The 23,011-nt window shown below is 41.4% G+C and overlaps 2 protein-coding genes across 8 annotated transcripts in view; one reads left to right on the forward strand and one right to left on the reverse strand.

Annotated features, from left to right (window-relative positions):
- The window catches only part of RASSF4 (Ras association domain family member 4), a 78,777-nt gene that overhangs the window by 21,751 nt on the left and 34,015 nt on the right, over positions 1 to 23,011 (forward strand). For 6 of the 7 annotated variants that reach the window (XM_069071253.1, XM_069071255.1, XM_069071254.1 and 3 more), the window contains 2 exons: positions 8,972 to 9,050; positions 10,592 to 10,667. In XM_069071253.1, coding sequence (XP_068927354.1) covers positions 8,972 to 9,050; positions 10,592 to 10,667 — 155 coding nt within the window. Of the gene's footprint in view, positions 1 to 1,597; positions 1,716 to 8,971; positions 9,051 to 10,591; positions 10,668 to 23,011 lie in introns of those variants that run through there. The other variant, XM_069071259.1, reaches the window with a different exon arrangement.
- On the reverse strand, positions 20,330 to 22,198 carry DEPP1 (DEPP autophagy regulator 1). Its single transcript, XM_069071252.1, has 2 exons — positions 21,953 to 22,198; positions 20,330 to 21,049 (listed from the first exon to the last, which is right to left on the reverse strand). Exon 2 carries the CDS (start codon positions 21,045 to 21,047, stop codon positions 20,358 to 20,360), a length of 690 nt encoding a protein of 229 aa, XP_068927353.1. The 5' UTR covers positions 21,048 to 21,049; positions 21,953 to 22,198; the 3' UTR covers positions 20,330 to 20,357.

Here is a 23,011-nt window from a genome sequence, read left to right on the forward strand (position 1 = left end):
AAATTGTTGGGTGTTGACCTGGGTTTAATCACAACTCACCTGTTCTAGCTGGCTTACCTGCAATTTTCAAGTCAGTCAGCAAACACATGTTGATGACCTGCTAAGTGCAAGATGTCCTAGTGTAGGTGCTGAGTATACAAATACAAAGAATGAAACAATTTTAGCTCACATTTTAATGGGGTAGACAAGCATTTGTATAGATAGATATAGACATGTATGTATGTGTAGTATGTATGTATATATAATGTACATTTATACACTATAATACAATATACATTATACATCATATCGCATGGCATCATGATATGATCTATTTTACATTAATATAATTATTATATATGATGTTATATAGAATAAACATAAAGAAATATGTAGTTGCTGAGCCTTAAAGGTAGTTAAAGTTCCAAAAGTCAGAGACAAAGTGAAAATATCATATCAGGAACAACAAATGGCCTCCCTGCCCTGCTCGGAAGAAGGCACCAAGGAGGCTCAGACCCCTTCTGTGACTCCCATGAGTCACACCTGGTAAATCCTGCAGTCAAGACCAAAGCTCCTTTTCTAGTGGGGAGTTGGAGGATCACTTGGGCAGGAATTTGATCCAGATTCTGCTTTCCTCCCCCTCTCCCCCAGTACCTGGTTCTGTTTGACCCAGGTAAAAGCCCACCTGGCTTTTGGGCACATTTCTCTCCAGGTCCCTGTGACACTTCCATCTCTTTGACCATTCCTTATTATTAGGTTTCCCCTCTATAAAACCAACTTGTTTCATTTTCACTGCATTAACTTCTTCATTTGCCTTTCTCTCTTGCATGTTTGAAGCCTAGACCATTAACCAGTGCTGGGATTAATGGTCTCTGTGGCCATTCCTACACCCCTACTTCCCCAGACACAGCTTAGGGAATGTAAACTATGAGAGCTGGCCTAGGCACTCTGTGTCCCCAAACACAAGCCCTCTTGGGATTTTTCCCCAGGCATCCTAAGTGGCATATAAGGGAGATTACCCCCTTTCTTCTCACTGTACCATGGAACCCTGAATCTCACATAAACTAAATTAAGACAGCCAGTTTTGGACATGAGAGGCATGGGAGGAGGTGATATTTAATGAGAATGACAAGAGAGACAGGAATGAGATTGTGTCTGAGGATAGATTGGAACTCAGGTCTTCCTGACTCCAGTATCCACTGCCCCATTTTAGCTGCCTTAACACATTGTCACACATGTTTTGTAGGATTGTAAATGTGGCCACTCTGTGAAATTTGGAGTGGAGAAAGGACTGACTGGATTCAGGGAAAACATTTTAATAACTGTATCGAAAATTTACTCCAGAGGTGATGAGATCTTGTTATGGGAATGGGAATTTAAGATCTTCCCTGCCCCTAGGCCCTTTGATAGACTTAAGTGACTCTGAGAACCTTCCTAGATTTGAAAACTCTGCCCTCTAATAGGCTGAATGTGGTCACATGGAGCCTTGTGGCAGGAGGCTTGTTTTTCAGGAATGCCCACACCTCAATACTTTGTGATTGGGCAGTGGGTCAAGAGGGTTGTGACATTCTCTGAGCCAAGACAAGGCTATATATACCCTGATGTGAGATTTTGTTGTGGGACTCACTTTGAGAAGAGTTGTGTGATTTAACCAGACATGACTCTGGGTAGCCATTGAGAGCCTCCCGGCTTTGAAAACCCAGATGTTGGTGCTTCCCTCTCTGATAACTGACTAGGTATGGATGTAATGGTCAGACGGTAGGAGACACTGTATGCTGATGTGTTTTGATGTCTGCTTGTAACTTCTGTTTGTATTCTCTGAAGTTCGGGGTGCTGATCTTTTTCCCCTGAACTAGGTAAATGGCATATGTTTGATTAAAGCAAGATTGTTAACCCATTTTGAGTTGCTTTCCTTTAGAAAAGCAGATCTAAGAACCTGTGTTGGCAGCTACCCTGGGTATGCTAGGGTGCTTGCTGCTACAGATCTGCACTGAGGTGGCGGTGGTAAATGAGGGGCAGGTATAGGAAGGGTTCATAGAATTGACATCTTGCACCTGATTAAATATCTGAGTTGGGGAAGAATGAAGCTGACTTTGTGGTGGTAACTGGAAGGATGGTGGTACCTTCTCAGAAACTAGAAAGTTTGGAGAAAGGAGAATATGGGACTGGAGGTGAGGGGAAGACACCTTAGGTTTGATAGGTCAACTTAGTTGTGGAAATGCAATCATTTGTATTCGGTGCTTAAAGTGTGGTAGCTAGCTGTGAGCCCCTGGGAAATATTCACAGGGAACTCACCCTTTCTGAGCAATCTATCTTTCACTCTATCTTCTCTCTCCTATATTGGACTTAAACCAACCTTAAAAGATCCAAAGGTATCAAGGAAACCTTTAGAAGTAGAGGGAGAATCATATAGCAGGCTTTTATTTTTAACCCCAACCAAAAATTGAATCTGAAAGGGACCTAAATAAGTAACCACAGGAACTGAAACTATTTCAAAATCGCTATAACTGGAAAGTAAGGACTGTTTGAATTTTTGAATGCCAAGGAGTCCCCTTCCCCTTCTTTGAATGCCAGGGATCCCCCTTCCCCTTCTTTGAATGCCATGGAGTCCCCTTCCCATTCTTTGAATGCCAAGGAGTCCCCTTCCCCTTCTTTGAAAGCCAAGGAGTCCCCTTCCTCCAGGGGCTTGCCTTGAAGAAGTGAAGCCCTGAAGCTAAGTTGTCTGTTGTAGGGTGTTTGTTCCTGGTAGTCAGTCTACCCCTCCCCAGACTTGCTTTTGTCATTCCCTTCAAATTGCTCTAATATGACTTTAATCTCTCATTCTACTGAACTGCTCTACAAGGTCACTGGTGACTAATCTTCAAATCCAAAGGCCTTTCCTCAGTCTCCTTTCTCCTTGATTAGTCTGTAGCTTTTGGTGCTTACTAAATTACTCCTCTTACTTACTATCCTCTCTTCACTTAGCTTATTTGACTCTGCTCTGTCTGGGCTCCCCTCCCACTTCACTGACAGCTCCTCTTTATTAGCTCTTATTATGTGCCCCCATCCTTTTAAACCTACATGTTCCCCAGAGCTCTGTCCCTGGCCCTTTTCTCTTCTTTCTTTGCACTCTGACCTTTGGCAGTCCCCAAAGGTGATATCTATGCAGATTATTCCCAAACCTTCCCCAGCCTCTTTCTGGAATTCTGAATCCACATTTCTATCAGCTGATAGAAAGTCTTCACTTCCTTGACAGCACCTTAAAATGAACACCCCCAAAGCTGAGTGTGTCAAGCTTCCTCCAAAGCCTATTTCTCCTTTGATGTCCCACTTTCTATCAATGGTACCAGTGTTCAATCAGTTGTCTGTGCTTTAGACATCAAAGTAACCTCTAATTCTTTTCTGTTTCTTCTTTTCTTAGGTCTAATTAATAGCCAAGTGCTGGTGTTTTTGCCACTGTGACAGCTCTTAGATCCACTCTCTTTTATCACTGTAGTCTTCTACCCTCATTTTATGCACCCACACAGATATCTGTCTGTCTCTCTGTCTCTCTCTATATACACATATATACACACACGTGTAACCTGTAGTAACCTGTAGTGGAAAGAGGACTAGACGAATATATTGAGATCAGGGTTCACATGCTGCTTCTTATGTTTGCTGATATAAGACCTTGGTCAAGTCACCTCTCATCGTTAAACCCAAGTTTCCCCAGGGCAAATATCATAATTATATGTGTTTTTTAAACCTTAAAGTGTGATTTAAATCTTCCCTATTATTTAACCTAACCGCTCTCCTAGTCACATTCAATCAGTGAACATATATTAAGCACCTGTTATGGGCCAGACACCGTGCCAAGTGCTGGGGGTATAAAAAGACGAAAGACAGTCCCTGTCCTCAAGGAGCTTACAGTCTAATGGGGGAGACAACATGCAGACAAATATATACAAATGGTATACAGGATCAATAGGAAATAACTAACAGAGAGAAGGCACTAGAATTAAGAGAAGTTGGGGAAAGCTTCCAATAAATGAAGGGATTTTAGTTGGTACTTAAAGGAAGCCAGGGAAATGGGATGGGCAGAGATTAGGAGGGAAGGCACTCTAGGAGTGGAGGACAGCCTGAGGAAAATACCTGGGGCTAGAGATGGAGGATCTTGTTCCAGGAAGATCCTTGAGGCCAGTTTAAGAGAAGATGAAAGGTAGAAGAGAGCTAGATTAAGAAAGACTTTGAATGACAAGCAGAGCATTTTGTATTTGATCCTGAAGGCTATAGAGTACCCGGGGAGTTTACTGAATAGTGACTGAGACCCTATTATTATACAGTTTTCCCAATTATATAGTTTTCACAGTCAGATTTGCGCTTTAGGAAAGTCACTTTGGTGGCTTCCAAACCTGCCTTCCCATCCCGTCTACCTTTTACAGTGTTTCTGGATTTACTTGCCTCATTCTAAGGGTTGTAATGTGATTCCTCTATTGATATGAAGGCAGTAGCAATAATTATGATGTAAATTTATATAATTTTTTTTCTAAAAGTTTTATTGGTACTTTAAAAGAAATCACAGTAAATTTCAAATATACACTTTCTCCCTTCCCTTCCCTGCCCTACTCAGTGCATATTCCCTTGCAACATGCTTGGGAAGGGCTAACCAAAACTAGCTAAAAAAATCACTGGAGCAGCCATGTGACCTTGAAGTCACTTAACCCCAATTGCCTTGCCTTCCCCCTCCAAAAAAAAAATCACTTGAGCCTGGCAGTGGATGTAGCTTTCCATCCTCATCGTCCTCTTTCCCTCCTCATTTCCCCCTCCCCCCAATTCTCTAGTGGAAAGAATAAAGCATTTTTCTTTACCTCCTCCTAGAATCCTTTGAATGATATAGTTTTCAGCTTTGTCTTGTAGTCATTATGTTTATGCTTTTCTGAGATTCTGCTCCCTTCAGTCCACATTAGTTTATGTGAATCATCATTCATTATTCTCTTTCTTACAGTGCAATGATAATCTATTGTATTCATATACCACAATTTGGCTAGTCATCAGTTGGTATTGTGTTATTCCCATCTTTCAGATGAGGAAGCTGAGGCCTAGAATAGCCAAACTGAGATCTGAATCCAGGTAATCTGTTCAAAATCCACTTTGAGGGGAATAGCCATAACAGACCAATTTTCTTTTCTTTTTCCTCAGCTTTCATTTCCTTAGCAGAGTTCCTACCCTCTGGTAGTTGCTTAACAAACACTTATTGGCTTTTTGACTACAAAGGGTAGATCTGGGGAGTGCTAGAGATCAGAGGTGTCAAGCTTGAGGGCCCCAGGACAGCCAAACTAGATTAAAATGTAATTGGGAAGTGTTTAAGAAAAGAAGTAAAAATGTGATTCAGATAATTTGAATTCGTGGTTTTCTAAGTCAATATGTGGCCAGCAGTGATCTTTATCCATTTGAATTTGACACCATTACAGTAGATTATTCACTTGGATTTTATGAAGGTGTCCAGTTGGCAGATGGCAATATAGTGAGAAGATTAGATCTAGCACTAGCTGATAGCATTCAAAAAAAATCTTGACATGTCAGAACATTATAAAGAGTTGAACTTGAATGCTTCCTCTGGCACTTAGCTGTGTGGTACTGAACAAGTCACAATGTCTCTGCCTCAGTTTGCCCATGTGTAAAACATGGATAATAATGGTACCTACCTCGCAGGGTTATTGGGAGGATCAAATGTGGTGATCTATATAAAGCACATTGCCATCCGTAACTCACTATATGAATTTGAACTATTGGTGCTATTCCTAATGAGAAGAAATTGAATAAGGATAAATGTAAAATAATATACCTGGGTTTGAAAAAATTAGTAAGTGCTGATGTCCAACTTGTAACACACATACAAGACTGGGAGAAGCATCATTAGATAACAGTTTGTCTGGAAAAACAAAACAAAACAAACCTGTTTGTATGGATGGACTACCAGCTCAGTGGGTCAGTAGTGACGTATATCAGCCCCTGAACATGGTACTATGGAAAGAATATTAGGGTAAATGTCAGGAGATGTGGGTTGTGGTTACGCCAATACTTAACCTTCCCATATAACTGCTTAAGCTTTGGAACTCCCATTTCCTCCTTTATAAAGTCATGGGGCAGGGCTGGACTGGGTAATTTCCAAGGTGCTTTACAACTCAAAAATCTTTGATTCCAGAGTTTTGCTAAAATTTCCCCTGTGGGCCCACTCTTCCAATTTTTATTCTTCCCGTAGTTTTAGGTCCCCAGAGGGTGGCTGCTACCATAATTGCTATTAATGGAAACTAAGTGGTTCACAATCTTTAAAAAACAAAAAACAGTAATGTTCCAATTAAAAAAAAATGTGGGGAGGGCTGAAGAGAGATGATGTCTTCAAACTTTAGGCTGGTGGGTTTTGATTACTTGCCAATTTCTAGAACTTATCATTAGAGGGCTTGTTAGTAAGCATTTACAAAGAGAATGAAGCAGTGATTACAAAAGAACAACATGGCTTCATCAAGGGCAAGTTGTCATGCCAGGCTAACCCACTTCCTTTCTTTTGACAGGATTGTTGTTAGACTGACAGATCAGGAAAAATGGTATAGGCATGGTGTATTTAGATTTCAGGGAAGTGTTTATCAGTTTCTGGTGGACAAAATGACAAATGTGGGCCTCCATCATCCTGGTGTATTCCCAGATGCTGTCATTGGCAACTATCATCATTTCCCCACCAGCCCAGTTTAGGATTTGCCCATTCTGTCTCTTTGATCAAGATAGTTTGCCCTTTCCACAAGCTCAGGCTCACTTGATTCTCAGACACCCAGGAGGTCCCCTGATTTCATAGAAGGCTTTCTCTTGGGCATTCTGCCTAGAGTTCTATATTAAACTCATAGCTGATTATCATCCTCTCTTTCATTTGAAGAGGGGAGAGGAAAAAAAGAGTACTCAGATCCATTAAAGGTTTTTCCCTTACCCAGAAAGAATAATCTCATCTGAAAATCTGCTTCCATTATAAAGGACCATAGCTTTCCTATGTAAACCAAGCCCATATAAGACAATTCCATATTGGGGAAGTCAAATGTAGGTGGGGACTGGCCCTGGAAAGACCAGTGGTCATAATTCTGTACCGTGTGGAAAGTGTTGAAGGTAGACATGAAGATGAATGTGAATGAATTATTGAATGAATGTAAAAGTATTTATTAAATAGCTTCTATGTGCCAAGCATCATACTAAACACTGGGAATACAAATACACAAAGCAAAGGGTGTTTCTGACCCTTTAGGAGCTTACATTCAAATAGTCTGTCTCTCCCTCTCTTTTACATATATACATACATATGAATGTATAAAAATATATACACATATATTTGTATATTAGAATATATCTACATTGAATATACTAAAGAATATCCCATATGTGTTCTAATATATTATGTATACTATATTATATATAAATTATATCTCTTCTCTCTATATATTATGATATGTAGTAATGTTCTAAGAGGGTGTGGTACCAGTGCAATATTTACAACACCCACAATAAAGACCATGACTATAAGTATCACATGATTTTCAAATGCAAAATATGCCAAACTCTCCAGATAGAGGATAGAACTGAAGGATCTATTTAGACACGAGAAAACCAAATCCCAAAACCAGTAAGCCTATTCCATCATAGTACCAAAGACATTCAGAAGCCATAATAACACTGAGAACTATGCCATCCCACGAACCAATACAAGATCAATATTTACTCACAAAACTATCTCCTTGCCTGAGCTCCTCTGTTCCCCACCTTCTGTCTAGCTGTCAACACTCAACACCAGCTCCTTGTGGTCTCTGCTTCCCTTTAGCAAAACTCCTCCCACCACAGGCTCCATGTGACTACATACAGCCTATTAGGGGGCAGAGTTTATCTTCACAGCAGGGGAGGTCTTTAAACTTCCCCCTAGGTCTATTAAGGGACAGGGAAGATCTTCAAATTCTTTTTCCCGTTACAGAGGGGTATTTTGATCTGGAAAGTTATCAGGATAGTGAATGGTGCCATTTTTCGAGTAGATTTACACACTTCTAGGAGTGGTGTTAAGAGTTGGTTTGATCATGGTGCCAGAACTTGGGGGAGCACAGGTAGGAATGGTTTGGGTGGCAAGATCATTGAGAAGATGGCTAGAGAGTAAGGAGTAAAGCATGGCTGGGTTTTCGCCGTTTTAGTGAGGTACAACTATGGTTCCATTGTGTGGTGCTGGTGTCCAACTTGTAGGAAGGAGATGATCTCTAAGGTTCCTCCCTGCTGTTAACATTCCATAGAGTATGATTAACAATGCATTTTGCCAGTGTTTTCTTTTTGCTGGTTAAATTGTGTCCTCCATACATGAAATACTCTCCTCTTCACCTCTGCCTCCCCAAATTCCTAGCTTCTTTTAAAGCTCAGCTCAAATGCCACCTCTGGCATGCAGTCTTTCTTTGTTAATGCCTCCCTCCTCACAATAGTGACTGATTACTTAGAAACCATTAACTCATATTTACTTTATATATGTTTTATATACAGTTATATGTGTTCATGTTGTTTGTATCATAAGAGATTTTCACTTTTGTCTCACTTTTTGTCAATACATGTTATTGATTAATTTATTTGGAATTTGTTTCCTCCATAAAGGACACTCATTTTCTTTCTAGTGGGGTAGGATACTGAACTAGTTAACTTCCTAAGCTTTTTCTCACTAAGAAATTCTGACTCTTGTAGTCAGTCATTCAACAAACATTTTTAAGTGTTTATTGTATGCCAGGCACTATGCTAATTAGTTCTTGGGATATAAAGGAATGCAAAGACACTTTACCTGCCCTCAAGTAGCTGTCATTCTAATGGAGTAGCCAGCATGCAAATGACTAGTTAGTTATTCATCCACAATATACACAGGAGTTGGAAGGCAATGTCATTTCCTAATGATTGTGACTGACAACCATTGACTCACCTGAACCTCATAGGTTGTGGTTTTGTTTGTAAGCCCTTGTTGGTTTCTTGGCAGACTGGCTGCTGGTCAGGATGGATGAAGAGCTCCTGCCCAGTTCACATGTGCTCATCAGTGACAGTAAATCCATTCTGAAGTAGGTGCTTCTTTCTTCCACTGGGGAAGGATCATGGAATGGGAGGGTCATCGATTCACCTTTGCTGTAATTGCTTCACTCCACTCATTGGGTGGAGGTTGATTCAAATTTGAGGTGCTGCTTTGTGTCTTCTATCATTGGCTCATCTTAGGAATTGTCTATAAAGGGAGGGACAGTTAGATAGTAGACTTGGAGGCAAAAAGAACTGGGTTCAAATGTCATCTCTGCTATTAACTAATGTTGTGACCTAGAACCAGTCACTCATGTTCAGTTTCCCCACGTATAAAATGATATAGGGGTGACTAGAACCCACTGAAAGTCCCTTCTAATGCCGACATTTTTGAGTCTCATACGTATAATGATTCTCATGAAGCATAATGATACAAACATCGTACCAACTCTGCTAGTCTTCTCTGGGAACACCTTTCATGTGATTGCCTTCACAGAATTGAGAAATCATGTGATGAATTATTTGCTTCACTTAACCACTCTGGGTCTCAGTTTCTTCATCTGTAAAATGAGGGTGTTCAATGAAATGACTTCTAAAATTCCTTCAAGCTTCATTTTTTTTTTAAAGCAATTGGGGTCAAGTAACTTGCTCAAGGTTACACGGCCAGTTATTTCTGGGTGTGGTGCTAAGTATCTGAACCTGGATTCGATCCTCAGGTCATCCCGACACTGGAGCTGGTTCTCTTACTCACTGAGCCACCTGGCCACCCCTAAGCAATTGGGGTTAAGTAACTTGCTCAAGGTTACACGGCCAGGTGTTTCTGGGTGGGTGCTAAGTGTCTGAGCCTGGATTCGATCCCCAGGTCACGCCTACACTGGGGCCGGTGCTCTTACTTGCTGTGCTACCTGACTGCCCCAAAGCTTCATTTTTATTACCCTATGATCCTCTGGCTTTCTCTTTGCAAGGCAGAATATGGTGGCCAACTGCCCTGACATGTCCTTGGAGGGACCCTGAAGGGGGTGGGGATTGAGGGGACCAGTTTGGTGTTGGGCCTAGGTAAGTAATCTTCAAACAAAGAAGTAACAAAGATGTTCTCACTGGTTTCAGTGACCTCTTCTCTCCTTACCATTTTACCGTGCCCAACCCTACCATTCCATCCCACCATTCTTAACTCTTTGTTACTAATAAATATGGTGTATGCATGCATGTACATGCCCACAGAGTCCTCTTTCCTAGGAAAAAAATAGAAAGTAATAATGTGAGTGGGTAGGCAAGGTGATATGTGGGTGGGATTTAGGTGCTTATGATATTTGTTCCCAGTGCTAGAGACTGTTTAGTGTATTTTGTTTGTATTGTTGTTTGTATAATGTTTAATACTTTCTCCAAGTACTTAGATCTGTTATCTCATTTTAACCTATGAAGTAGTAGGGTAAGTCTTGGTAGCTTCATTTGACAAATGTCCTCTATGGCACAGATAATGTTAAATTCTCCAATGTCACACAGCAAATTATTTATTACTGGTCTCTTGACTCCTGATCCAACATTGTCATCTTCATGCCACAAGCCTAAATTTGTGTTTTGACCCCTGCAGATCCGAACTCTTATCTCTACTAAAAACATACAATTGTTATCATGAAGGAAGAAGCTTCCAGCTGAGACATCGAGAGGTAAGATTTCAGTTTAATATCAAAAAAGGATATGGGCTAAGTAAGCACAATTCTCCTGAGAAAATCCATACATTCTGACTAAGACCTTACTTGGTAGTCAGCTCCAAGCTGTGCTGTGGGAGAGAACCACCATGACTGGAGATCAGGGCCTGGGGTCGGTCACATCATGTGCTCCTTATTCACCCCAATATCACCGCTTTCATAATTTTGTTTTAGGTAAAATCTCATGGGCTCATAGCATAATAAGGCTGGAATAGACCTTGGAAAATTATCTATAACAGTGGTTCTTAAACTGGGGTCTGTGATTTGCAAATATATATACATTATATATCTATACATATATGTGTACACACACACACACTTAAAAATATAGAAAACTATTTCACTAAAATTGGTTTCCTGTGTAATCTTACATATTTCGTTTTGCACATTTAAAAACATGCTTCTGACAAGGTCTCTAGAAGCTTCATTACACTGCTAATGGGGTCCACAAAATAAAATAGTTGTTAAGGACCCTTATCCAGCCTTACCCTCCCATTTTATAGGTAAGGAAACAGCCATCAAAAGTTCAAAGGATATCCCCAAGAAAACGTGACTATAGTTATAACGCTGGTTTGCAAAGCTTTAAAAGAAGTTAAAATTATCTTGGAGAGAATATCCTTGGGGGGGAAGAGATATCCCAAGAAGGAAACCTGCAGCTTGAGGAGGATGTTGGAAAGGAAGGGGTGGGGGAGGGGGAAGCAGCCACAGTGAGTCACATCTTTCTCTTAGAAACAACTAATCTTACCACCTGCTTCTATCCTTCTGACTGCTCTCCTGAATCATTCCAATAACGACCTGATTCCAACAATAATTACTGTTCTCTGCCCTTCTCAAAATGAGGGCTCTAGGGGCAACTATTGGAATTTTAAAAATATTTGTTGGGTACCTACTATATGCAAAAATTGACATTATTTTAATTACTAAAACATGGTTGCTGCCATCAGGGAGTTTGTAATCTAGAACAGGAATTAAGAGATACATGCATAGGATTGGGGGTAAGGTCTAGACAGCAGCATCTTCTCCTTTTTTGTTTCATGGATTTCTTTGGTAGTCTGGTGAAACCTATGGATCCCTTCTCAGATTCACGCTTTGTTAATTACATTTAAATAGAAAGAAATGTTCCATATCTATTTGAGATGGTGAAAATAAAGATGATTCTCCCCCTGTCCAATTCATGGACCCCCTGAAATCTATCCATACAGTCCTTAAGGATATATAGATCTCAGGTTAAGAATTCATCATCCATACCTGTGATTTCATTGGCATAGGGAACTACCAGATGGGGAAACTCTCTTGACCAGTGAAGGTCAGCACCTTCTCTGTAATATAGTCTTAAGATCTTTACCCAGGAAATGGTTAAGGGTCACATAGTGAGTTTACAAAGAGTCACACAGTGAGGCAGGACTTGAATCCAGATCTTCTGATTCCAAGACCAAGTTCTCTATTCACTGCATCATATTAGGTCTGATGCATATAATAAGAATGTTCATGCTAATATTATTTATTATTATTATTAACATATTTATATAGTGCATTATAGTCGACAAGGACCTTTCCTCCCAGTATTTCTGGATATCTGTTGGTACAAGTATTATTATTCCCCTCTTACAGATGAGAGATTTTGAGAGTTTAAGTTCTCCAGATCACTCTGGCTAGCTACAGAGCCGGGCCTCAAACCATGGTTTGACTGACGCTGAAGGTCAGTGACTGTTCCCATACATGATGCTTCCATCTGGCACTAGCAATCTCACTTATCCCTCAGGATTTCTGAAATATGAATGTCTCTTTCTAACCCAGTATCTGATTTCTGATCATGATACTGAAGTTACTTTTGGAGGATTCTCTCTGACAGCTCTGATTGCCCAGTTTTTTGTGGGTCTTTTTGCCTATGGATGCACTCTGGGTCTGATAGCTAACCTGACTTCTTGTGTGCTGCAGACTGAAACCTCCCCTCTTGGTTACTGAAGAGCTGGTCCCCTTCTCTGAATCTGATCATTTATTTTAGGACACAATGTTCTAAAATAAAGTCTATTTCTAGCACAGGCTTCTGATCGAACCAACAGATGCTTAGCTGGACATTTATTCACCCATCACTATCTATTTACTGCTTACTGTTTGCATAACACTGGAGGGTACAAGAATACATGGTATTCATTACAGAAATAGAAACTTAGGTCCGAGAGCCCAAACCTGCCCAAAGACTGTCTTAATTATCTTTGAATCTCTCCATACATACCTAGTATAGTATATTGCATACAATAGGCCCCTGAGAAGTGTCAAATGGATTGTGTGAATGGATATAGTCCTCAAGGAACTTTCAATATGTGCAAGTTAGAGAGAGAAGATACAGTTTCACTTTACGAGAGCACCTAATCGGTCCTAATCATCAGACCTCCCAAAAAATAATAAAATAGACTGCTTCATGAGATAGTGATCCTACTGTCACTGGGGTTATTCAAGTAGAGGTTGGGCGACCACTTTGTTAGAATTTTGTAGTTGGAGGAATGATTTACCATTCTTTCTCTCTTATTCCTTCTTACCCTTGTCTGTCACATGCTGCAGATCACAAGAATGAAGTTCCCATCCACCCCCACTACCCCTTTAGGGTTTTATTTATGAAGGAAGGGAGTCACCTGTGTGACCTTAGGCAAATTACTCATATTTTCTGGGCCTCAATTTACTTATCTGTAAAATGAGGGAGTAGGGTCACTTAACTTTTTTGATCAAGCGTGCCTATCAATAAAAAAAGTGAGCATGGATCCTCTATATGTATAAACAAACATATATACTTCTTTTCTAATAGATGTGTATCATAAGCATGCACAAAATTCAGACACTCAGAAAGGATGAGATAAAGATGAAATAAATGTTTTTAAAAATACTTTGTTTTATTCACTAGTGGTACAAAAACTTATTTTCAACAAAATGTTGTTGTTTAGTTGTTCAGTCGTGGACAACTCTCTACACTCCAGACCTTCTGTCCTTCACTGTCTCTCAAAGGTCTGTTGTTTCCATCTATCCCTCTCATCCTCTGCTGCCCTCTTTTCCTTTTGCCTTCAATCTTTCCCAACATCAGGGTCTTTTCCAATAAATCCTGTCTTCTCATTATGTGGCCAGAGTATTTCAGCTTCAGCTCCAATGTTTGACATTCCACTAAATAGCCTGAATTAATTTCTTTAAGTATTGACTGATTTGACCTTGCTGATCAAGAGACTCTCAGAAGTCTTCTCTAGCACCACAATTCAAAAGTGTCGATTCTGCAGTGCTCAGCTTTTCTGACAGTCCAACTCTCACAGCCATACCTTACTACTGGAAAAAACCATATAGACTTGTTGTTGTTTGAAAGCAATGTTATTAAGTGGTCATCATTTAAAAAAATCCCTGGGGACGTCCAGAGTATAGCGTATACTGGAAAATAAAAGGTTCTCATTAGTAATCATTTACTTAGTTAATTGGATCAAAGCAGCTAGTCAAATAGGTGAATTATCTAAAGATATCTTTAGTGAATGATATAGCGGAAAACATGATAATGAACATCAAAAAGCAGCTTTTCAGTAAAAGTCATTTTCCTCATATAATACAAAAACCAAGCAAAAGTGATTTATCTCTGATTTCATCTCAGGCAAAAGTTTTCAGCATAAATACATTCCTTTTTATTTATTTTTAATATAGTTTTGCTTTACTGAATAGACTTATGCCTGAATTTCCCCTTCATGGTTGAATATCTTAATTGTGGTTTTGTATTAATGTGAAAGACAGCAAGGAGTCTAGTTTGACTAGAATGAATCGAGCAGAAAGGGGAGTAATATATAATAAGGCTGTATAATGTGGTATTAAGGATTATGAAGGCCTTTAAATGTCAGAGTAGCCAGTCAGTCAATAAACATTTATTAAGTGCTTGGCATGTTCAGGCACTGTGCTAAGTGCTGGGAAAGGTGAGGAGTGATGCCATTGAACTAGGGTGGTGACTCTGAGTGGGAAGAAGGGAAGAAGATCCAAGGGATGTTGTAGAATTGGAAATGACAAGACTTAGCAACTCTTTGAATACATGCAGTGAGTCCAGTGAAAGTGAGGAATTAGGGGTAACACCTAACTAGGATGGTGTTAAGAAAACAGGGAAGGTCAGAAGAGGCAATGACTGAGGTGTGGGGGGTAGATATGTCAAAAGATCTGTGAAGCACATCACAATTCCATCCATGCCTCCTCCTCCTGGGTGACTCACTCTGTGCTACCCAATATGAAAACAGGGAAGGAGGCAAGGCTCTTAGGCATTGGTCACTACCTTTCGACTTACCCGATGAGGAGCACCTGCCTAGGTGGCAAGGTATTCTGGGTGAGAGTGAGTGTTCTGGGCAAGATGGGGTGAGGGAGGGATTTGACCTTTCCGGATCTGATGGGGAAAAGATTGGGGCTCTCCTGAAAGTAAGTTCCTTGAGGGCATGGGCAGTCTAGTTTTTGTCTCTGTATCTTAGGAAGGACCCCATAGGTGCACTTAATTACTGTTAATTAATTGGTACAATCTAATTAGGGCAACCAGGTGGTACAATGGATAGAGAGCCAGGTCTGGAGTCAGGAGGACTCATCTTCCTGACTTCAAATCTGACCTCAGATACTTACTGGCTGTGTGACTCTAGGCAAGTCACTTAACCCTGTTTGCCTCAGTTTCCTCCTCTGTAAAATGACTTGGAAAAGGAAATAACAAATGGCTCTAGTATCTTTGCCAAGAAAACCCCAAATGGAGTCCCAAAGAATTGGACAGGGCTGAAACAACTGAATAGCAAAATAACTGAAGAATATAAAATTTATTGTATACTGAAGCCCTTGAGCAACATTCCTTTGTGAACCTTCCTACCCAGCCTTCTTCTTAAAGTGGTAGTTGTGCCTGCTTGTTAACAAATCTCTGAGGCCAATTCCAGGGTTCCAGCTTTCTTCAAACACAAAATGTTCTCTCCCTTTAAAATATGTGTTTAGGCTCACTGTCTGAATAATAATACTTAGAAATGAGTGGCAGTGAATGCTGTCCCCTGGGGAATGCAAGTCATGTGAACCACAGAATTCCTTTATATACCAAGGGGTGAATTAAGAGGCATAGCATGAGCTTTTCTGAAGTCCCTTGATTTGCTGGCTCTATTGTTATGGGCCTACTGGTCTGGAATCATCCTGACAAGGCCTCTAGGCTGTTTCCTGTACTGCTTTAGTTGTCAGACTCCCTGAATCTGCCCCCCTCTCCCCATTCTGTCCCTCGCTCCTTTCTTCCCTTCCCTCCCTCTCCCTCTCTCCCTCTAAATTTCTTTTCTGATCTTGTGCTTCCTTCTCTGGGAAAACAGCTGGCATCTGGTTTTGTGCCACAGAATTAAAACAAAGATTGTGAGACCTGGAACCAACCCCTTCATTTTATAGCAACCCCAAACTCACAGAAGATGAAGGATTTACTTGTCCCCCAAAGTACTGGATACAGCTGCTACCAGTTTACAAGGAGGATTGTTAAATCTGGAGTGTGAGCATTTACACCTTGGAAATCAGCAAACGCTGCTGATCATCACTTGATTTATTGTTTTGGTGATTGTCTAAACTTAAGAAAGTGATGGTGAAAATGTTACAATGCAGAGTAAACTTTAAAACTGTACTGTGAATACTCCCACACACATGCACACATACTTTGGAGAGGCCATTGTTCAATATTTACGAGCACAACCTTGACCCAGATCTATCATAGAGAGATGGGGAGACTTCCTGGGTTGGGAAATGGGGGACACTGGAGAGACAGTTCTCTATAAACTAATGCCTTAGCTCTTTTACTTTCTTTTTTTATTCAGACCTATTATTTCTTCAGCGTAGACTATTCCCAGCATGGAAACTTCTCCATATCAGCAATTTATGTGCAGTTCAGTGTTTCTGAGAAGTGAAGCAGTTTGTCGAGGGTCATACAGCTCATTTGTGTTAATTTGGACATACTGTCTTCCTGACTCAAAAACTGTCTATGTAACCATGTTCCTTTTCATAATTTATTTGTTGTTATTAGTCGTTTCAGTCATGTCCTGTGTTTCATGACTCCATTTGGGGTTTCCTTGGCAGAGGTACTGAACTGGTTTGCCATTTCCTTCTAAAGCTCATTTTATAGATGAGAAAACTGAAACAAACAGGGTGAAGTGACTTTTCCAGGGTCCCATAGCTGGTGAGTGTCTGAGGCCAGATTTGAACTCAGGAAGATGAGTCTTCCTAACTCTGGACCCTGGCACTCTGTCCATGCATCTGACTGGCCCCTTAATTTATACTTACTATCAATTATTAATTTTATTTACTTATCCTTGGAAGAGTATAGCAAAAGCTTCATTAATTAGTTAATTTATTTAGGGGCGGGGAATTGAAAGGGAAAGAAAGGAAACAGCAAAGGACTTGGGAGGACCGGAGTGTCCTAGTCTGGGAAGGGCCTTCTCCTTCCTTAGCCTGCCACCTGCTGGCCTCAGACCTACTTTGCTACTGTGCTAGATGGGAGCAACAGATATAAATTCAGTATATTAGCTACTTCCTTGCCTTTTCCCTGCCTTTTTTTTAAGAATGACAATAATAATATAAAATATATTGTTAACAATGATAATAATGTAACCACCAGGTATGACCTTTTAGCTAGAATTATGCATCAAAAGCTTGCCTTCTTTCCTAAACCAACAGTAGACAAATCTAAATGTAACAAATGTAGCCCTCATAATAGCCTGGAGAATTCAACCAGTAAACCAGAACAGAACTTGACCGTCATGTATTGAACTGTTGAGCAAAATCACCTGCACAGAACATTGATTCATAAAAACTTAAGGGCATTTTAAATAGTGTCACTGTGCCAAATACTTATCTCCAAACCACATGGAATATAAGGGGCCTAGCAGCAGGCACGAAAAAGCACAGGGGAAGAGATTAAAATGCGTCCCTGTTGTCTAGTCCGGCACTGTACCAAGGACCCCCTTCTCAGAATGGCATTTTAGATGAACAAAATTGAATTACAGAGAATTACAAAGGAAACTAAGAACTACTGAAGATAAGTATAATTTTTTTTCACATCCAAGTTCATACACCACTTAAAATCTATCCATGGATTCCTTGGGGGCATCCATAGGACCCCACCCCAGTTAAGAACCTTTGGTATATATGCTGGGTGAAGTTTAGATAGCCATTGTAGAGAGATTCTCCCCATCCTGAAGATTCCATAAAGGCATGATTATATTTACATCTTTGACATGTGACCTATGTACCACAGTAATTCTTTAACACCATTCCTCAGGCAACAGAAAGCAATTCATGCAGATAAAATCAATGACTGATTGAAATTTAGGCCAGTAAGGAAGGCTAGAGATCCTATTTCTCCCCTTTCTTCTTGTGAGTGAGGGGTGGGGGGTGGGGAAGGCAATGCTTTTGTTTAGCTTCTCTGGGCAAAGGCGAAGAACAGAAAACTGCCATTTCTGAGGTCAGTGTGTGCCCCGGAAGCTGGCTCTAATGTCTCACTCCACTGTCAGGTCACATGATTATTGCTTTTCATTGGGTAATCACCATAGTGCGTTAACAGCAATGCTAATTATCATGCTTAGTATCTAGCCTTGAAATATTTTTTTAAGGGATTATGGAAGATTATAAACTCAATATGATTCAATAACATGACATGGCCACTAAAAAAAGTTAATTAAGGGAAGTAGAGTTGGGGAAGGAAATGGGGGGAGAGCCCCCCTTTGCTCTGCTCTGGTCAGACCACACTTAGGTTATTGCGCCCAGTTCTAGGTGCCAAATTTTAGAAGGACATGACCAAGCTTCAGGGTTCTCAAAGAAGGCAGCCATATGGATAAGGGAACTCAAAAACTCTGTCACATGAAACTTGTTTGAAGATTATTGGTGGGGACAGGCCTAAGGGGCATATGATGGTTGTCTGCATATATCTGCATGGCTGTCATGTGAAAGAGGGGTCAGACTAGATCTTTGTAGCTCCCGGAGACCAATCTGGAACCAATGGATAGAGATTTGCAGGAAGACATTTCCATTTAGGATAAGAAAAGGTATAATACTATAGCAAATTATTGAGAAACATGAGGAAGTATAGCCCAGGAAGACCTGGATTCGTGCCCTACCTCTGACTATGAGTTCCTTGGGAGCAGGGAGGGGGACTGTCTTTTGCCCATTTGAACGCCCACCATCTAGCATGGTACCTAGCACACAATAATTTTTAGTAAATGTTTTTTGACTGGCCATTCCAGTCCCTTCACCTCTCAGTTCTCTTGGACAGTGGTTTCAAACTCACATAGAAATGGGAGCCACTGAACGAAACTTAAGGATCCATCCACATGGCCAGTATATGGACTTTGAAAAAATGGCAAATTAACATTGGCTGAATTTTACTGTGTTTTTATTTATTTTGCTATTTCCCAGTTACATTTTAATCTGGTTCAGACAACACTCATAAGTGTTGGGGGCAATCCTTCTATTCCAGGCATCTCTATAAGGCTGTAGGATTCAGAGAATGTGCCAGCCTGTCTTAATAGGCAGGACTTGTGTCCAGCCAGGAATTTCCTATGCTGGCAAATCACAGATCCAGTCCCTATTCCTTATAGCCAAGAGAATTCTACCGTACTATGGGACACTGCACTGTGACTGCTAGTGAGGTTTTTCCTAGAGTCCAGCCTGACAGCTTTGGGAAACAGTAACCACTGGGTCAGGGTATAAGGGAGAGAGAGAATTCAGTAATGATTGAGAGTTTGGAGTTCTCAGATTTGTGGTCTAGTCCAACTCCCTTCAAGGCTTAGCTCAAGGACTCTCGAGGACTTCATGAGACCTTCCCTGATTACCTCAGCTGTTATTGCCTGACCCTCCCCCTTGTCCCCCCCCCCCCCACCAGTCACCCCCAGATAAGTGAGTTTGTGTCATCCTAGTAGAATGGTGGCTCCTGGAGTGCAGGGACCAGCTTCTTTCTGTATTTCTGTCTCCTGTGATTAAGCTAGTACTTCTCACATCGTACCATAAGTACTAACTCAGTTCTTACTGGTTGATTAATCACCTCGAGTTTAGGTTCAAATTCTAGCTATACCTTGACTGTATTCATCCCTTTAGCTCCTAGATTATCACTCTTACTGTCAGTATTTTTATTGGTACCATAACTATATTAATATCCATAATAATACAACTTATATAAAACCCCACATTTTATTCAGATCTTTGGATAAAGCCAAAGAAATGTGGTTTGACTAGTCCAGAACGACTGTCCCCTCTCCCTTAGAGTCCTCATCTGGCATGTGTCCATTGACACAACCTAAGATGGTGCCACCTGGATGGTCTGGTGTGAGTTTAAGTTTTTAGCCTCAGTTTCCCCATTCATTAGGCTCAGTATCTATTTGTAATATGGTAGCTACATTTAAGATGTATTGTTATCAGTGTTTATTTATTCAGCTGGAAAGTCTATCCTACCTACTTCAAGTGCTTGATCAAAACAACCATGTAGCTCTCAATGGAAAAAATTCTCCCCTTCAATAGCAGTCCCCAGCATGGCATGGACTGTGGAACAATAGAGGAGAGCAAAGACAGGATATGTTGCCCTCTCTTCAAGATAAGAAACCGTTAATTCAGGAAAACACCACGACAGAAGGTTATTTACGTAAGACTTTATTTGTGGGGTCACAGTTCATAAATGACTGGGAGGTTTGAGTTCAAAGCCCGGGGTATCCTACCCTGGTGGGGACTGCTGGAAGAGTTCAGGGCAGTGTTCGATGTGGAGGTTTGAGTTCTTCTCTCCCAAGCCTTGCCCCACTCACTGGACAGTTTTGTCAGGGGAGCCCCAGGGATTTTTGCTTCAGAAGCTCTGACTCTGCGGGTGACCCTGGACTTCCCTGTTTCAGTCTGTTTATGCAGAGGGGAAGGGTCAGGGGATAAGCCAGTCCTCCTCAGGGAATCCTTCCAGCTCTGTCGTTTGGGTTGGGATTCCCCAAAAAGCCAGTCTAGGGGGTCGATGTTGTTGCCCAAAGTCAGGGGAGGGTGCTGGCCACTGAAACGGGCAGTGATGTCCTGCAGGGATGAGGCTGGGCTGGGCTTCTCACCATGTGAAGCTGAAGGCACGTCGCTGAAGGTCTTTCCTCTGAACCTGCATGGCTTCCTTGGTCTGTTGTATGGGAGACGTTGGGCCCCATCCAGCACAGAAGTGGGCTGGGCTAGCTGACATATGGACTTCACATAGTCGTCGAGGCTTTGTGATGAGAGAAGGTCACTTGGCAGGTCATCTTTAGGCTGGGTGCCCCCCAGCATCATCATCTCTGAGGTCTCACTTATGGTTGGCAGGAGGGCCACTGAAATCAGAAGCCTCGATCTCATACCTTAATGCAGGGGGAAAAAATAACCTATTAGTTATGAAAATGGTCCATGAGGAATCCTGGAGCCTGACATGCAAACAACTCTCACAATCATTTGGCATTTCCAAGGTCCCATTTGCAAATCAGTAACCCTGATAACCCCCTCTCTCAGGAGAGATGCAGGATGAATCAGGAGGATGTACAAGACCTCAAGGGTCTGTTTTTGTAGGCAGTAATAGGAGCATTTGTATACAGCACTTTTTGATCTGCAAAACACACTGCATATATTATCACTTAATTCTCTCCACAACACTGAGGGAGGTGCTGGTTTTATTACAGTTGGGGAAACTGAGACAGATGTTAGGTGACTTACCCATTGTCTATACAATAGTTGGCGTCGGAGCCAGGATTTGAATTCAGGTCTTCCTAATTGAGCCCAGAACTTTATCCTGTGCTTTGCCTATTTGAGTCCTACTCAGACACTTACTAGCTGTGAGGTCCTGCACCAGTCATTTCATGGCCTTTAAGTTCTCTTTCTAGCTCTCAGTCTGTGATCCTTTCTATAGTTAACCGAGTGCCTATTTGGAATGGGAAAAAAATAGAAATTGCTTTCTAGTTTCCCTTTTCTGAAGCTATGCACTTTGGAGGCCCAGAGAGGCAAAGAGGCATTCCTACTTTCCATGGAACAACAGCTAGGTTTTGGACTCCAAGATTCTCTCTTTGCTAACATCAGAATGCAAGGATGTTTAAGACAAACTTGAAACGCATGTCTTTCAATGCCTACTTCTGTTACCCTGTTGTTGAAATTTAACTAGCTTCTCTAACTGGTGTTTTGAGCCCCTTGAAAGTAATTTTTAATAAATTAAAATGCACACACACACACACACACACCCCACACCCCAAGGTTTATACAGTAGATGCTCTTACCTGCAGTTGCAGAGACCAGGCTAGGGGGTTTCGAGATTGCTAAACACGATGGCTTCCTAAGAATCAAAAGGGAATCCTCTTCCCTGGTTTGTCTGGGCAAGGCACCAAGAGAGCCGACAGCAGAGGCCCAAGGTCCCTACAGGGGACCGAGTGCCGAGTGTGAGGGAGTGCTGAGAGCCTGGAGCTGCCTGCTGGCCGAGGAGCTGTCTGACCAATCTGGGTAGCCCAGCAGCCTTTTATACCATCCCCTGGTCATAGATAACTGTCAGCTGTGGTCTAAAAATAGCAGCACTCAGGAAAGCTCTCCGAGGAAAAACAGGCTGGAACTGGGCTGGGTTTGGTCTTTTCACTAACCTCTCAGTAAATGTTTGTCTTTCAGATTCATTTCCCCAGTGATTCAGCCATTGTTTATCTTACTGTAGTGGGGGTGGGTAGGAGGAGGTGCTGCTCCTGGGCCCTTGGCTGGATTGCTTGTGCACAGGCTGCCTGGGTCCTAATGGAGCAAAGGGCTCATAAAAGCTTTTCCGCTGTAGGCTAAAAACTGATTTCCATTGTTCCCTAGTGCTGCTTTCCCACAGAAACAACACTGTTCTGGGGCCAGTTTCCAAGCCAAGCCCCTCTTCAGCCTGCACCTGTCAGGTGGCTGGGGGACACAGGCTTGGTTTTAGCTAGCCACAGGTTGGATGCTGGCATGGATGTCCGCACCAGGCACCAGAAGGACAGGGCAGTGGTCCCAGCTTGTGTTAGGAAAGACAACTTTCCTGGAATCAGTTTTTATTTTTAAAGATGGTTTGGGTGACTTTTTTCTTAACTCAGTTTCTCCTTCTGCACTTCCCTCCCTTTTCCCTCAAACCTTGTGTTTCACATGTTAGAGATCCTCCAGAATTTCTGAGTTAGAAGGTCCTTCACAGGGAAGGGACCAGGCATCTACTATGTACCAGGCAGGCATTGTGCTAAGTACTTTGTAGAAAATATCTTATTTGATCTCCACAATAATAGAGAGGTGTTATAAGTTAATTTCATAGTTGGGGAAACTGAGGCAAACAAAGATGAAGCAAC

The sequence above is a fragment of the Petaurus breviceps genome, unplaced genomic scaffold, assembly GCF_028583685.1.
Source record: "Petaurus breviceps papuanus isolate PSGF00001 unplaced genomic scaffold, PetGlider_PUasm1.0 90825, whole genome shotgun sequence".
Classification (NCBI taxonomy): domain Eukaryota; kingdom Metazoa; phylum Chordata; class Mammalia; order Diprotodontia; family Petauridae; genus Petaurus; species Petaurus breviceps.